A 15,999-nucleotide genomic window follows, 5' to 3' on the forward strand; every position below is an offset into this window, starting at 1 on the left:
AGAGAAGACCACGAGATCTAGATAGATATAAACGAGGTAGAGAGGGAATAGTAGAAGCGAGAAATAGCGATGATGATCATAGACTGACGATAGACGCCGAAGGATGTTATTCGAGCCCGAAAGCATCGAAACGATAGATATGAACCAGGATAGGCTGGGGGTGTAGGATGTCGACGAAGAGATATGCATGTCGAAAAGGTAGAATAGAAGTGATAAATAGGGATGATGGTAGGCTGAAGATAGGCGCCAATGGACAAAAGTATCGAAATAGATATGAATAAAGATAGGATGCGGAGATGTAGGATGTCGACAAGAGATATGCTCGTCGAAAATAAAGGTATATAGAGAATAGAAGTGATCGATAGCGATGATGATAGGCTGAGGATCGACGCCAAAGGACGAATGTGCAGGGTCTAGAAGGATCAACGCAATAGATATGGATAATGATAGCCTAGGGTGAGGTAGGATGTCGACGAAGAGATATGCACGTCGAGAAAAAGATGATATACAGATATCGTAAGATACGAGCACGCGCGCGAATGTTCGAAACGAATTTCCCAGGGATAACGATGAGACCGAGAACCGACGAGACACAGGAGACGACGAGGATATCATAGGATGCAATAGTTTGTTGTCAACGCAAAGCATTGGGAAAGGCAGAACAGGACTAGTCAACTACCCGTCGGCAGCCAACCGTCTTCCGAGGCCCCTCAGAGAACAGTGATAGCCCGTCGACCACACCGTCTCCAAGGTTCCTCGCATGCCAGGGATAGAGGAAGGACTGGTAAGCTCGTCAGCGAACCAGCCCTCCTCCGGTGACCAGCTGCATGCACCAGAGCCCGTCGACCCCAATGCACCGCTGATCGTCCCTAAAGAATCCCAATGTTACGACGTAGTATTGAATAGTTTGTTTAGTCAATATCCTCGTCATCTTCAAGCATTCGTTGGTGTATCACGGCAGTGAGTTCATCAAGGATTTTTGGGACAAGAGATCTGGGAATAGAGTCAGAACAATGAAAATACAATTGACCGGAATGAAAGCTCACGTAGCGACGTGCTCGGCGGGCGGCAGTGCCGCTTTCGTCCCGCTGGCACGTAGTAGGCGCAATGAAGGGGGAACAACAGGGTATGGCGGTTCGCTCGCTGGGACGCAGCGAGGGGAGAGATGGAGGTAAAGCCTTTCCCGGTCGCTGCACCCTCCCGGGAATCGGAATGCGAGAGCAGGTCGGTTTCGGGGTGTGGGATCGTCCGCTCCTCTGAACCGGGGCAACAGAAATTATCGCCTTTCGCTGAGAGGGGACTCGGATCCGGGACGGCGCTGGAGGCACAGGCCGACGAACAGTCGTCACCGCCAGCGCCTCAGATGTCGACCCCAGGACTGGGTTCGATCGCCGCTCCAATGGGCGATCCATGACCTTTTCATACCCATCAGAAGGTGTATCTCATTAATCAAGTGACGATGCTCACCGTTTCCTCCACCTCCTGATCCTTGTTTCCGAGTTGCTGGGAGACATTCGGAATTAAGGAGGGCAAGGGTACAGGCGTGCCCGCCGATGCAACCACCATGTTCTCATCAATGCATCCGTCTGAGGATGACAAGTCCCGAAGCATTGGATTTGTTGGCCGCTCCATTGGGCGTGCCGTGGATATCTCCTCGTCATCACCACCGGATGACTCTGAAGACGAACCTCGCAGAACAGGGTTCGTCGGCCGCTCAGGCAATGAGTAACCCATGGGCAAGTTCTACACAATATCACCTATCAGAAGGTGTATCAAGACAGCCATTTGGCGATGCTCACCGAGATTGTTTCTTCCGGTTCTTGAACGACTGTGGGCACACTCGAACTTGTCGAGGGCACTTCCGGGATATTTTTCTGACCATCGGCCACCGATAACAATGGTATTAAGAATGACACAGTCTACAAGGTATCCATTAGCACGTTCAGCAATAGAAACCAGTCTGAAACTCACCTCGAGGTCCTCTTCGAACCCGGCAAGGTCCCGGCGGAGTTTGTCGAACAGGGGAGTTCGACCTATCGAAGAGTGGACTGATGTATATAAATCCCGGGATACGTGCTGAAAAGACAAATATCAGTGACCGTTGGACATGTATTCTGGGTGGTACTCACATCCGAGCTCTCCGAGGGAATGGCTGATTTCAAGCAATCTGGAATATCAGACCTTATGCCCGATTCACCAACGGTCATACGGTATCCGCCGTTCTGTTCTGAAGGTGTGTTGCCAGTGGAGGAGGTAGCCTTTCGCATGTAAAGTCAGTCGGTACATGAAAAGCACTAAATGGCGGTGCTTACCTGGGCTTCGGGTATTCCGAATGTGTGTTCGCCATCAGTCGACCTTGTTGACATGTACATGCTACTGCTACTGCGCGCAAAGCTCTCTGAAGGTAGGGGCGCCATATTCGTTAATGCCTGAAAGGAACACTGAATAAATGCGGGTTATTTCATGGTATACGACACTCACCTGAAGGTTTGAAACCGTCAGTGAACCTATGTCCCGTTCTCCGTGGTCCCTTACCGATATATCCTCCGCGGCAGCAACCTCGCCTTGGCCAATTACGCTTTCTTCAATTCCCATGCATCTCTCCAATATGTCCCACAGAGCAGAAACTAAGACGTAGATTCCCGTCATTCCTACATGGACAAACAGAACAATCCAGAGGACGTTGAACGTAGCCGCATCGCTCTCAGAGACGAGGCTTTGGACGATCAACAGACCCAGCGTAATGGTAACCGTGACAACGAAGATGAGGGCAAGGAACAATGTTCTTGCACTTGAACCGGAGACGGCAGAACGCAACACCTTAGACACCGAAGTAGACGCAGAGTGATGACCGTGGGATGGCTTGAACACCCGCTTGAAGACCACGCCGATGGCAGAAAGAGCTGACAAGAAAACCGACAGTGAGCACGCCTTGAGGATCCGCCTGCTCGACAGAGACCGTGTGACATTAGGCGGGATACCAGGAGGAGGCGGCTGGAAGAACGTCTCGTAATACGGGTAATCCGTAGGTTCCATCGAAATTGGCGTCGAGGATGGTTCGGCGGGAAGTGTAACCGGATCCATGGTCTCGAAGACCACTGGCGTGATGACATCGGCGACCACGATTTGGGGGAGAGGAACATCCTTCAGGACAGAGGGTCCGACCCACCCCCAACTTACGTCAGAGGCGGAAATGGATGCCTTGTACAGGGAGACCAGAAAGAGTATGACGACGCTTAATAAGAGTGCCGAGTTGAAAACCATGGTAGTGGTTGGTGAAAAGATTTATAATGTTGGATTTCCTGAACCATGCCTGGTTTTATACCCCCCGATCTTTCCTCGATCGTCGGCTGCTTTGCGTGACTGACGCGTCAAGGGATACCACGCGTCCTAGAGAGCAGAATAGTAGTCTGGTGAAGAGCGGGTGGTGGAAGGGAAGGTAGAATCTGGACGCTTGAAAGAACGACACGAGTCGGACGTGTCAGTGGTGGGATTCAGATGATTCGGATCCCGTCACGGCATAATTACATTCTGAAGTTGGGCCAAGGCGTTTTAGTATAAAATCGATAGAATAATTTCCCAGGCGTTTCGTCGATGAGCCCAATATCGTCTGGCGGCGCGTTCGTTGTCCGTTGGGAAGGAGACTGCCATTGCATCTACGCCGTACTGACGTGGCCTAGCTGATTGCTCCTTCGAAGTACTACTCATGTTCGAGGCCATAATGGAATCCTTTGTTCGGAACGTTCAAATCATGGTGGTTCCCATGCATCTGGACTGAACCAGAAAATCCGTTGTGTTAAAAAACCAAAACCACGATAAATATCAGATATGCACTTTTGAACATCCCCGGTCGCTGTTAAGAATGGCTTGCACAAAGACTGTTGTTATCCCCTTTAGCCAGAGAAGAACTGTGCGAGAAACACGGTGAGTAAGAACGTTCGTATGCATATCGCAAAGCTCACCATTTCAAGTTCCCTATTATTTACCTTCAACAACATACCATTGATGCCAAATTTCGCAGATACGTTTTGATAAGGAATCAAAACGATCTGTGATTGGGTAAAGGATGCTCGGAAGGTTATCACAGAGATCCTATCGTCAGATAGGGTCTTGCAAAATCTCTTCCGGAAGCATTAATGAAACGACTGTGCATTTCTGAGCATGTAAAGGTAGGTATCGGCCACCTGCAGAAACGAAACGCTCAGCGGTTGAATTTCCAGACAAAGGCAGACTGCTCGTTGCCATACGCGTTAGAGGAAAAGAAAAGCGAAGGTTGATTTAATATTTTGAACATATCATCATCAGGAAGGGCTCTTCCTTTGGCCAAAAGACTTTCCTGTGCACGCCATCCTCGATAGTCAGACCGCCTGCACAAAAAATGCGATAAGCAAGACGATTGTGAGTTTGAATGCTGAAATACCCACCTTCGTAAAAATCCCTCCAACCAGAATTCCTCACAACCGTACACCTCTCATGTCTAATTCTGCTAGTATTCTCGAGCGAAGACCGCAAAGAAATGGCTGTTCGGCTCGTGAAGAGATGCACCGAAGCTGATTACGAAAACAGCAAGTGATCCCCGACAGAATGACTTTCTGTGAGATTGATGAAACAATTGGTTCCCGAATCACGGTGTACATTGTACACGTAGGCACCGCTCGTAAAAACGACAGGACGAGTATTGCCGGTTGTCAGGCAAAGGCTAAGGCAGAGATGTTCATCGTCATATACCCAGAACACAAAAATTTTGGCAAAAAAAATTCTCCCGAATCGTAGAAAAGAGACAGTGGCTGTGTTGGAGTCCGGCAACTTGAATATTTGATACCTACCTCACCTCGATGAGCTCATCCAGATGTGAGTATACCGACCGCCCGTCGCATCGACAGAGTCTAATCCACCGACAGTCTCGTACCCAGACGCCGACACGTCCGTATACTCATCCGACGGCATCCACTTTCGGCTACACCGCATCAACATCACGCTCAACTCTCATATCCCTCTTCAAGACGACCCTCTTCCTGAATCGTCCAGGATACTCGAACTTTTACTCCAATTCCTGTATAACCAACCACAGCCGGACCTTGCCGAGCTTTACATTTCCTGTTCTTCTCCCGCTTGCAGAGGCGGCCCACAAGTATCGAGTCTACGCTGCCAGCAGCTCCTGCAAGAACGCGCTTTGCTCTTTGATACCTGCTCACTCGCTTCCAATCCTCAACGCCGCGCTCAAATGAAAAGGCCGTTCACTCGTGGACGATGCAGCTAAGCAAACCATTGCTCTTTCTGCTGAAGAAATCATACAGTCACTGGACAGTGCGTATCTCGCGCCTTGGGTAAGATATTTGGTTCTTTTTCAGCAGTAACCATTACTCACGAACTAAAGATCTTATATCACCGCTCCTGGACATCCACCCTTTCCGTTGCTCTGCGCTACCGCGACCCCTTCTCTCGTCACTGGGAAGGCACGAAAGACCAAGTCGGCGCTAAACCTATGGCCAATCCCTGTGAAGTCTGGACTACTGTCGCATTCGACCTGGAGGGACACCCAGAGAAACTTATTGGAGGCAGCGTGTGGAGAAGGGCGCGAGAAACGCTGAGGCTGAGATGCACGGCATGTGAAGTGTGGCTAGATGAGTGGGAGGCCGAGTTCACGTGGAGGATTGGTAAGGTGCCAGGATTCTGGGAGGTCGCATCTGGAAAGAACAGCTAGGACCAAGTGTGCGTGTATATAATCATCTAATACCAACAGAGACGCATTTGAAAGTCCGTGAAGGTGATGCCCATATTTGGGTTGTCACGAGTCCTATCTGTGCTTCCTCTTCGCCATCAATACACAAACTCCAGGCCTCAATAAACCACGAGAAACAGTCATGTCTGGGAATGGGTTTTCTCGACGGATCGATTTGCGCGTAAAGGCGATCTGATATTAGGTTCAAACCGCAGCACACATATCTTCTAATCTTTATCCCGTATTTCAGCGCGCATACACATGGTCAGCGCTCTAAAATTCGCGCCGTAGTTCCCAATGCTTCCCATATTCAACAGAGCCATCAAATTTGGTGGCATGTTAGAATGATTATCCACTGGGTGCTCCACAAGTACCGACTTGGTCGTAAGGCCGATCTCTTACTCCGAGCTGATTTCATCATTAGTGTATGTATCTGGACACGAAGATGTCAACTTTAGTAACGTACTTCTGCATCATCGTGAGGTTCTCATATTTGATTTACGGTGGCCAAGAGAAGCTATTGTAGATTTACGGATCATTGGCGCCTATTGAACAAATGGCACGCATTGTCTTATGAATACAATTTTCTGATATTCCTTCTTCCTCATCTCGCAGTGGCAGCCATCGACTCCCCCATCTTTATCGCCTCGTAGATGTGAAATGTCCGGACATGAGCTGGCTCGTATCTTGAGTATTCCGGTGGAACTGCTGAACCTGCTGGAGGAAGAGTCGTAAAACTGGGCAGCGACACAATACTAGGAGCTCCCGTTTCTACTACTGACGGTATGAACGACATCGAATCTGATGTATCATCTACCGAAAGCGATTGGTAGTGCTGACGCTCGCTGCAGGAGATATTGTGAGAAGCGAGAACACAGAAAGAGAGGATCGACTCACCATTGATAATCTGGGATGTCACTCCAGCTTTCGGAAGAAATGGATGGAACAGAGAAAACTGAATCGAGGGTACTTCCAGTGTCTGAACTCTCGGGTACGTAAGAAGAGGCTTCACGCGGGTTGAAGCGTTCGTGTAAGAACCCTTCATAATCCCACAACGCATCTTCTACCTCTTCTCCCGCGAAATCCATGAGCGTATACTTGAGCGATAGAAGTACTCTGGGGTGCTTCAGCGCATGGACTTCGATCTCCGTCCGAGGGAGTGGGATGAAGGTAGATGGCCAGAGCACAAGCCCAGGTGAATGCGTCAGCTGGTGGCTCTCATCGGTGAAACCCAGCTGCGGTGGGGCCAACAAGAGATGTATCGTCCGAAGTTCCCTCGCCTGCCCAAATATCTTTTGTGCCATCTCCACGACAAACTGGCTTGGAGAGAGGTGGATCCCAAATTGACTGTTGTTCAGCTGCTCGAATACAGACTCGAGCTCTTTGGTGGCAGTTGTTTGTTCTATCCAGGGATCAGAGCTGGTGGAAGTAACTGAAGTTTGGGAATTGCTAGGTGATATAGTTGAATCTGCCTCGGTGTTGTACGACTCTTCATCGGTAGTGATGGTAGGCCCTCGAGACACCTCCAAATCACTGTTAGGGTCGGGAGAGGAGCCCTGTATTGCTGGGAGTTTACCATATGGAAAGAATACATGGTCGTCAATGATTTCCAGTCGGCCTCCGACAGTCAGTACGCGGCAGACTTCGTTAAGGACGAAATCCCATTTTTCAAAGGGTATCGCATACGTTAAATTTGCCATCCGGACGAGATCGAAGGAGTTGTTGGGAAACGGTAGTTTGCTTGTTATACTGCCACAATAATGAGCACCATCAGCACGAATCTGAGGAGGCCAAGATTCATGACATACAAATTGCCCTCGACGAAGGTTGTGTTGTCGACGATTTCGTGCTGCACCGCCAGAGCATGTAATGGATGTGTAAGATCGACCATGTCAAACCCGGTGACCTTGGTACCATAGCCCTTCCAAGCAATTGCTGCATGGAGCATCCAATAGCCTTGACCACAACCCAAGTCAAGAACCGTAGCCGGCGGATTATCGCCATACTTGTGAACCGACGGACTGCCAATCAATTCTTGCAACAGATCCGTCGTTAGTCGATCCCTGGATACAAAAGATCGTTACAACAAGTAGTGGCAAGGTATAGGAAACATACTGCTCTAGAAGTATTGGATCATGAGGATCCAAAGGGTACGTGTCTGCCATGCGCGAAGAAGATGGCAAGTTTCGAGTGGCATCATTCGCATTCACAGATGCTTGCAGAGTCTTTGACTTCTTCTTCAGCTGCTTCGTAAGCCTTGGACGCGATGCACTGGGGTGCGCTCGAGACCTCGAAGAAGGGAATACAAAGTCCCCAGCCTGATGGACAGGTTCCAGCCGAGCTTTAATCCGTTCAGCAACAGCTTCGGACATCAGTACCTTTTCTGCCTTCGACTTCATCACGACCTTTGCCATAGCAGGAGTAGCATTTGGATGCGCCCTAGATCGGGACGAGGGGAATACGAATGCGGATGGGGATGGCGCGAGTGATTCGCACGAAAGAGTGAACAAAGAGGCAGGCGCGTTGACGTCCAAGGAAGAGAAGGATTCAACACTTGAAGTAGAACTTGAGCGGGTCCGCACAAGGGATGGAACAAGTGCAGGGGCCGACACTGGGTTCGACTCCGTACTGTTCGGAGGGGACAAGACATAGAAAGTATCGCGTTTAGACTGACGTTGGAGGAGTGGAGGCGAAACAGCCGATGTAAGATCAATCGAGTCCACTTGAAACGGTGAAACGTAGGTTGGGAAGGGCGACGCTGCTCTTGAGCATGGATTTGGCCTCTCTTCGTTGTGGGGTAAAGTGGGACAAGCTGTACTAGACTCATGTCCTGACTGGTTACTTGCTTCGGACACATAGAAAGGCGAGACTCTTAGGTCGACCTGAACAGGAGAACAATGATGTTAGGAAAAGAAAGAAAAAAGAAGAGAAGGTAACTCACCGGTGGTCTTCGCAGGTTGTTTAGAATTTGCTGCGCAGATGTCTTTTTCGCCGGTATTCGCCTCCGTCCCGAAGCGGCTCTGGATGACATCTAATATTCGACGGCTAATGAGTGTGTGCCCAGAGATCAAGGAAAAGACGTACTGTAGCAGAGACCAATACTCTAAGGAGTGCGCAGCGAAGTGCGGGTTCAAGCGCTCGTTCTTAGGACGTGACAATAAGCTGAAGCCGAATGACTGTAAATCCTTTACTTAAAAGCATGGGGAAAAAGCGCTTACGGATTGTGGAGCGTGTATTTCTCGACCAAAATAGCGCCCAATGTATTTAAATGTTGAAGTTCCCGAAGGGTTTATCGTTCCAGTGCGTTATCATAAAATGATTGTCGAAATCAGAAGACAGCGGTGATGAGATCGCCCTACTGATCCACAACAGACGGAGGGGCTGTTCAACAAGCACATTCACTGGAGGTGCGCACCAAACACAGTCACGCCTTTGAGTTTCGGGTAAAACAAGGTTGGGCTGTGGGATGCTGATCTTACTCTACATTGACTTAAAGCAAGGACCGTGAGTGTCCGGGATGGCGAACAAGGGAAAAACACACCATCAGCAAGAACGAGAAGTTGATAAGAGGTGCTTCGCATATTATAGGCCACCAATGGGACGAGGAGCCTTATCAAGCGCCAGTGAAGCTTTTGACGGCGTTCGGTTTTGTGCGAGAAAAGAATGTCAGGGCCATCCGAAGTCAATAAAATTCCCGCGCTGACAAACACGAGCTAAAAAAGCGAGGTTCAACAGATAAGAGAAGGTACCAACAGATCCTCGAGCATGTGGTTCAATTACACGGCATTGAAACTGACGACGTAGTTGTACCGTGTAACATGCTAGGACGCCGATCAGCTTGAGCGAATGAGAATACCGCCCCTTCGGCCCAAATGAAGTCAAATTGGAGGCGGCACCTATCGATGTGCAACTAGTAGTAGAAGTAACTTTGGTTTCGGATTCAAGAACAATCCCGACAGATACTGACATCACTTACCAATAGAACGGCAGGATTTCTTGATAAAATCGGTGCCTTTGGTGGCAGAGGCTGTGAACTGAGATGTCCGTGGTCTGTGGATTGACTCAGCAATCGTCACTGTGGCAGCCTGAAGGCAGGTCCTAGACCAAGAAGACCATACCTCCAACTAGTTTTAATCTCGACGTATCGTTCTTGAGGTTCGGGGCCCGCAGTATACCGTTGACACGATCTCAGTATTCAGACGATGGGCGGGATGGAATCAGCCAACTGATATTGATTGACATCGAACTGCCATCTACTGAACAGAAGCGAGGGTCAGCGAACAGAGACTCAAATTTGATACACACTTGAAGAGATGCTCGTCAAAAAAGAAACCGGCGTAGTAAATTTTTACACACGTCGTATCAGGATTCAGGCCCAGGAATGACCCCAATCGAAATGAGTCATTATAGCTCACTTTGACAGACCTCCATGCTGCGCCAGGCTGATGGTGGTAGAGGCCGTGAGAGGGAAGTGTTCATTTTGCTGTTTGGGGATTCCAACGGCATCGATAACAAACCACTGAGTGATATCCCAGTCGTTCCCACGTTCCTCAAAACCATGCAACAGCTTCATTTAATCCAGCACATGTAGGACCACTAATAACAGCACTCGTTATCCCAACTGCTCCACCGCCGAGTCCGCCCGAGTTGGTGTGCGACTTCAATGAAACACGACTGGCATTTCTTGACCTGCAAATAGTGGAGCTACCGAGTGAATTAGAATATGCCGGTTGTAAGGATGACCATACTAGGGATAGCCTGCGCGCGATATTTGTGGGTCTGCGAAATCCTGCATTCTTGTGTCGTTTATGCGCGCTAACGTTTATCCGTCAAGGCAACAGTTGTCAAGTGGTTTTGAACGCCGTGACGCGAGGTTGCTCAGTACAGCTCGCAACTCTTGTACCCGTATGTTTCCTCAAGCGTAACGTACGATGATACTAGTATCTAACGAATAAATTGAGTACGCCCAATGGTCAAGAAAATGAAACGGAATGCTGACATGCAATACCAGACTTCAAAGACTCTATTGTAACGCTGTTCGCCTCCCTCATCGTGACTCCAGAGTAGGATTTTGCAATGATTCACAACAGAGTGTGATCTGAAAGATAATGAAGAACATCGCAATGAAGAAAGGAACCGATAAAGTTGAGCTGGACGACGGTGATGGTGGCGGGCAAACTCCCGTGGCACATAGCCACCCCGGTCGGCACGTTATCCGCCCCTCCTCGCCATTGTAAAGTCACGCCCAGCTCAGCATTTCGCCCAATGGTCTAAATTCTGCAAGGGAGTACGAAGCTGTTAATTTTTATACTACTTCTGCTTCAAACCTCCAGTTCGCATCACCATTAATTTTTAAATAACAGGGCATTAAATTTTTTGGCGCATTTGAAGCTGTCGATCTTCTCAGCACCTCATACTGTATCTACTTGCTACTCTCATCTCGAAATTACCAATGACTCAGGTCTCTGAGGGCGTGTAAAGAAGGCCTTTACATCTAAAGCGACCGTCAGTCGCACGGTTCCCAAAAAAATCACCGAATTCCGGGATGGAGCTGATTGTCTACATGAATGGTTGCATATTCGAGGCCCTTCACTGGCACCTCTAAGCTCACTATGTCACTTAGATGTAGTTCTGATACGACTACACGTTATCATGAAGAACTTCGCAACTTGACACTCACTGCAGGCTTCTTTGTATTATGACCTTCTCTTTTCAGCGTCGCGTCCTCCTCGTCCTCTTCACTGTGTGTTCTTCGTCAACGTTAGGCTTGTCAAAAGGTGAGATGTGAGGGCTTTTCATGTACTCATCTGCCCCCAGGCTCCTCATAGCGAAAACCCGTTCCCTCTTTACTACCAGGCCGCCCCGAACCCAACCATCTACCAACGAATCTTCGAAATCAAACCACTTAACCGAGACATCCTTTAGCACCGTCACATTTCTAACCCAGCGGTCACACCCTACGTTCCTATGGTAAGTCAACAATCCGTGAAGACTCTTAAGCCAAAGTTGAAGTGCTTTCTCCTGGTGAGAAATTATACATGATAAACTCTCTGTCGAGATATTGGAGCATGATCACTTCTAGTCACCACACAGTTACTCTTCCTCTGGTATACGACAATCTGAATGATAGATAAGCATCGTAGTTCTGGAACTTCAAGAAACTGAGGCATAACAGTGCCCAAGATAGGTCTAAGCTTTACTGTAGACGCCGACTCCAGAGCAGAAGCTGTGTCAATAGAAATCTTTGAAGCCGGGGATTTTGAGGATAAGAAACTGAATGAGAATCTGAGGCTGCCAAGATCGTGCATCATGGAGAATTCGACAAACAACCTTGACTCGGAGAATACACCCAAGAACCAAAAAATTTCTTTCGGTGAAGCTCGGTGAGGATATCAAAGGCGATGGCGCCCTAAAACGCCAAGAGGGTGAAATCACGTGATCGTGTCGAGGAAGCAGACTCGCCACTCCCATGGAAATTCCTAAGCACGTAAATCCGCAACTGTCAGATCATATTTACTGAACCGGGTATAAAGAAGCGTCCACAATACATATCAGCCTCAATAAAATCTCGTAATTTTTTTTTTCTTGTTTCCCTGCAACTTTTCTGAATGCCGGCAAACTCTTTAGTTGGTCGCAATCGCAACAGTTAGGGGATCCAATGCGGCCATCTGGCCCCAAGTTGTAAAGTTCTGTGCGGCGCCGTGCCAGTCCGACGAATACGAGCCTCCATTTGCGACCTGTGTGAGAAGGGCATTGTACTAGAACGAATCAGCATCCTGAATAGAATGGATCGACCATTCACTTACCTGTACATCAACGTAGCTATGTATCAGGATGCGCAAGTCGTCGTAGAGGGGGTTACGATTCCATGCTTCAAGCAATCCTCGTATGAAAATCGCTACGAAGATATGCGCTATCAGCCAAGGATTGTTTCACTGGATCAATATCCGAACCTTTGAACCCAACCCCATCGTTGTTCGATGATGGGCTCGCGCCTTCAGTAATAATGCCGTCGCTTCCTTCCCACGCCGACGACTTTACTGCACTCGCCACAGTGTTTACCAATCTGCACCAAGATGAATTCCAGTCATCCCTTGACGAGCTGCAGGAAGACTCACAAGTTACTCCAAGTTTCGTCGTTCGTTATATTTGCTAGGACGCTCAGTCCTTCGATAAATTTACCACTATTGTAAGTGAACAGCCAATTTGCCGCACTCCGTGAACAGTCGTGTGCGTTTAAGCTGTCTAAGAGAATACCATTTTCGTTGATCTGGAGTGCTTGCATCCACTTAGCACTCTGGATCGCTGCGTTGGTATACTTAGAGTCTCCTGTTATATCAGCAAGGAAGGCAGAGAGACTAGAAAGCTACTAAGCCTTGCTATCCCTGAATAAGACAAAACCTACGTTACGTAGAGCCTACAAAACATCAGCGAAAAAAAAATTGGTTGAAACACAAAGCGTACCCAGTTGTGATAGAATTCATGCCTGGATCGTCCTCGACCGGTCGCTAGCGGAGTCAGGCATCAAGGGCTGACATCAAACTAGATCCCGGACATAGCTTACCCAGAAGGCGCCTCCTGCCATGGACTCTAGAATACGAGTACGTTAATTTGCAGTGGAGGAAAGTAGCAAAAATCGAGCACGCACTTCCCTCGCAGGTCGCTTCTAACGAAACACTCTTGTAAGGACTTGTCCCGGCACTTGCCTGATCAGCGGTCAGAACGCTGGTCGAATCATCAGGTCCCGTAACAGGAAGGGGGAATAGTCAGGATCACTCACTAGTTTGAGACGTGAGTCCAGGTGTCAATTGCATGTTGAAGCAGTGTGTCATTCTAAATTCTGGTACTTAACGCGGCTTCTTGGAGATGATAGAAAAGTTGCATACGCCGTAAGATCTGTATGCGTATATTGCCGCTTGCGCCCACCACCTAGTACAAATCTTCATGAATCTCACTAAAGTCGAATGCTTGAGGACTTACATAGCATCGTCATTGTACTTGAGTCAATTGTTCAGCGAAACCGTCTAGGTCTACGATATCGCACTCACCCTAAGGGTATGAAAATCAGAGCCAATTAGCTAGACCAACATCGATACGAAACTCACCCATACTGATCGTAATTATCCCATAAACCCCAAACCAGTTCCAAGTTGTCCTCAACGAGAGCTTTGTTCGTGGTCGTTTTCGCGAGCCAGTCTTGAATAGCCATTACAGAAAAGACATTGCCTGATTGCCAGTATCCGATGCCAGGCACACCGCTACTACCTGGATCACATCAAGATGATCAAAATCAAAACGGATACCATTGGATAGATGTTCAGGATCACTAACCGCTGAATTCCCCTGTAGCACTGTTCAGCTGTGGTAGAATCGTGTCGATCGCAGCCTGCCCAATGGATACGCGCTCCTCGTACGGTCGCGAGTTGCTAAAGTTCTGTGAACACGTTAAGAGCCAGCAACCGTCATCGCACATTGGCACGTACTTTCCATGACAGCGGAACACCCAAGTCTTGGGCTTGAACCATAGCCAGTGCGGCGCTGAGATACAAGATATTTTGGAGCATCGCAATAAGAAAATGGGGTTCGGCCTGCTGCGAAGAGATCAAGAGGCGTTTCAATTTATAGTGAAGCATGAAACAGACCGACCGCGAGTAATAGTGAGGCGATGAATTCCCGGGACCTAATGACGATGCTTAATTTATACGCTTCCCGAGCGATGTTACCACAAGGGTAACTGATGGCGACTATGATGGCAGCTTACCCGTACAGTTGTCAGGTATTTTCTATTCCAACAGGCAGGTCCCCGATTTGAGTCGTGCTGTTTTCTCGCTGCTTGCATAACAACTAGCAATTTAACTAGGTAATAGAAAAGCACATAGCGATTTTAGTGTTGGAACGCTTGGATGCAGCTGCACTATCACATGATTGCCGTATCCACCAGCATGTGCTCAAGTGAGATCTGGACATAGTATTCAGTAAAGAGTAAAGGTGAGAGTTCGAAGGTAACCATGGCTCACATGCCTTGCTTGAATCATCCAAACCGCATGCATCGGTGATATCGATTCAATGTACAGGGACGACTCGGAACAATTTGTGAAACGAAAGGCTAAACAGATGTCCATTTAGCGAGCGTACGGTCACAGCTTTCAGCGTAAGCATTACTGTAGGCGAAACGAATCTGGGTCGAAATCGAGACGCGATCAAGGCCTCCGCTAGCACGGGTAGTGTTTGCTGATACGCGTCTCTGTCGTCCCAACATGGATCTGGAGAAGAGTTAAACACAGAATGAGCCTTCCACTGTAGGGATGGATGACGTATGGAATCGTTTCAGCGATTGACGACGGCACTGAAGACGACGTGATCATTTTTGCTAGCAGCAGCCAGCAATTTCATCGACAATGACGAGATATACTGCGGGGAGCGAAAACTGGTTTCAATACAACAAGAAAAAACCTGAAAAGCAAAGTGAAGTCGTCTTGTTCGAGGCACTTCAACTCTAACAGATCCTACGAAAGACCTCCCTGATTTGCGCCGCGCTTTCTGTTCTGTTCAGCCAGAGATCATAGTCGAGGTATTCCATGGCATTTCATAGCTCGGTAGTCAGTAGCGTTGCTTTTTCTGAATTCTTCTCGTAGAGGCCAGCGCGAGTTAAAGAAAGACGGAGCTGATAGTTTAAATAGCAAGGAGGCGCCGTGTGCTCATCGTGGTTAAAAGCAGACCACGTGTCCGCAGCGCCAAGGCCAGTCTTAATCCTGTTCAACCAAATTCAGCAATCACCGTCCACAGGACACGTATTATCAAGTGTTATAACTATCGACAAGACTAAGGTATTGTCTGGCGGATGCTAAAGCTACCAATTTGGAATTTACAGACAAATTGCAAAGAGTTGCCAATCGTTAGTTCTGGCACGAACATCAGTGGATGCTGATTTGTTAATGGTTATCGATGAATGGCTTCCTATGACTTCCCTCAAGACTCTATTTGATACAAGTGAGTCGTGACGAGTCAATTGAAATGTAGTCCCGGCATAATCCGTATGGACTGAGAATTCAACCTCAAGCTTGTTACTCAATTTTCTTTCTGTGAACCCTCAGCTGATTTACTTCGTAATAGGTCTGGTTAACCGTATTCATTGCAGGATTTATCTGTCAACAAACGAAAAAATAGATTTTCCTGCCATTTTACTCATTTTCCCTTTCGGTGTTCAATTCGTGGCGCAAGAAGCCCTCTGTTCCCGACGTTCAACTTGAAAGAAAATGTCTGCGTACTGTCATCGA

The 15,999-nt window shown here is 48.2% G+C and overlaps 4 protein-coding genes across 4 annotated transcripts; 1 reads left to right on the forward strand and 3 right to left on the reverse strand.

Moving 5' to 3' along the window:
- Nucleotides 1–808: 808 nt before the first annotated feature.
- On the reverse strand, nt 809–3,408 carry EV420DRAFT_523676 (uncharacterized protein). Its single transcript, XM_060482471.1, has 8 exons — nt 2,482–3,408; nt 2,313–2,429; nt 2,130–2,258; nt 1,972–2,076; nt 1,800–1,919; nt 1,468–1,743; nt 1,047–1,415; nt 809–993 (listed from the first exon to the last, which is right to left on the reverse strand). The coding sequence occupies exons 1-8, from the start codon at nt 3,262–3,264 to the stop codon at nt 970–972; spliced, it is 1,923 nt and encodes a 640-aa protein (XP_060329695.1). The 5' UTR covers nt 3,265–3,408; the 3' UTR covers nt 809–969.
- Nucleotides 3,409–4,736: 1,328 nt separating this feature from the next.
- On the forward strand, nt 4,737–5,398 carry EV420DRAFT_523700 (uncharacterized protein). Its single transcript, XM_060482472.1, has 3 exons — nt 4,737–4,851; nt 4,902–5,327; nt 5,378–5,398. The coding sequence occupies exons 1-2, from the start codon at nt 4,836–4,838 to the stop codon at nt 5,258–5,260; spliced, it is 375 nt and encodes a 124-aa protein (XP_060329696.1). The 5' UTR covers nt 4,737–4,835; the 3' UTR covers nt 5,261–5,327; nt 5,378–5,398.
- A 928-nt stretch (nt 5,399–6,326) lies between these two features.
- On the reverse strand, nt 6,327–8,753 carry EV420DRAFT_1480856 (uncharacterized protein; the record flags this gene model as incomplete). The annotated part of the gene is made up of 5 exons (XM_060469712.1): nt 6,327–6,567; nt 6,620–7,471; nt 7,531–7,785; nt 7,838–8,604; nt 8,664–8,753. 5 exons carry the CDS (start codon nt 8,751–8,753, stop codon nt 6,327–6,329), a joined length of 2,205 nt encoding a protein of 734 aa, XP_060329697.1.
- Nucleotides 8,754–12,145: 3,392 nt separating this feature from the next.
- Nucleotides 12,146–14,311, reverse strand: EV420DRAFT_1550586 (endo-1,6-alpha-mannosidase). Its single transcript, XM_060473450.1, has 14 exons — nt 14,206–14,311; nt 14,054–14,156; nt 13,828–13,987; nt 13,703–13,720; nt 13,609–13,651; nt 13,503–13,555; nt 13,371–13,447; nt 13,287–13,312; nt 13,187–13,230; nt 13,128–13,139; nt 12,841–13,080; nt 12,676–12,788; nt 12,529–12,620; nt 12,146–12,480 (listed from the first exon to the last, which is right to left on the reverse strand). The coding sequence occupies exons 1-14, from the start codon at nt 14,284–14,286 to the stop codon at nt 12,346–12,348; spliced, it is 1,197 nt and encodes a 398-aa protein (XP_060329698.1). The 5' UTR covers nt 14,287–14,311; the 3' UTR covers nt 12,146–12,345.
- Nucleotides 14,312–15,999: the final 1,688 nt, after the last annotated feature.

Source organism: Desarmillaria tabescens, assembly GCF_030435595.1.
Source record: "Desarmillaria tabescens strain CCBAS 213 chromosome Unknown EV420scaffold_22, whole genome shotgun sequence".
NCBI classification, from domain to species: domain Eukaryota; kingdom Fungi; phylum Basidiomycota; class Agaricomycetes; order Agaricales; family Physalacriaceae; genus Desarmillaria; species Desarmillaria tabescens.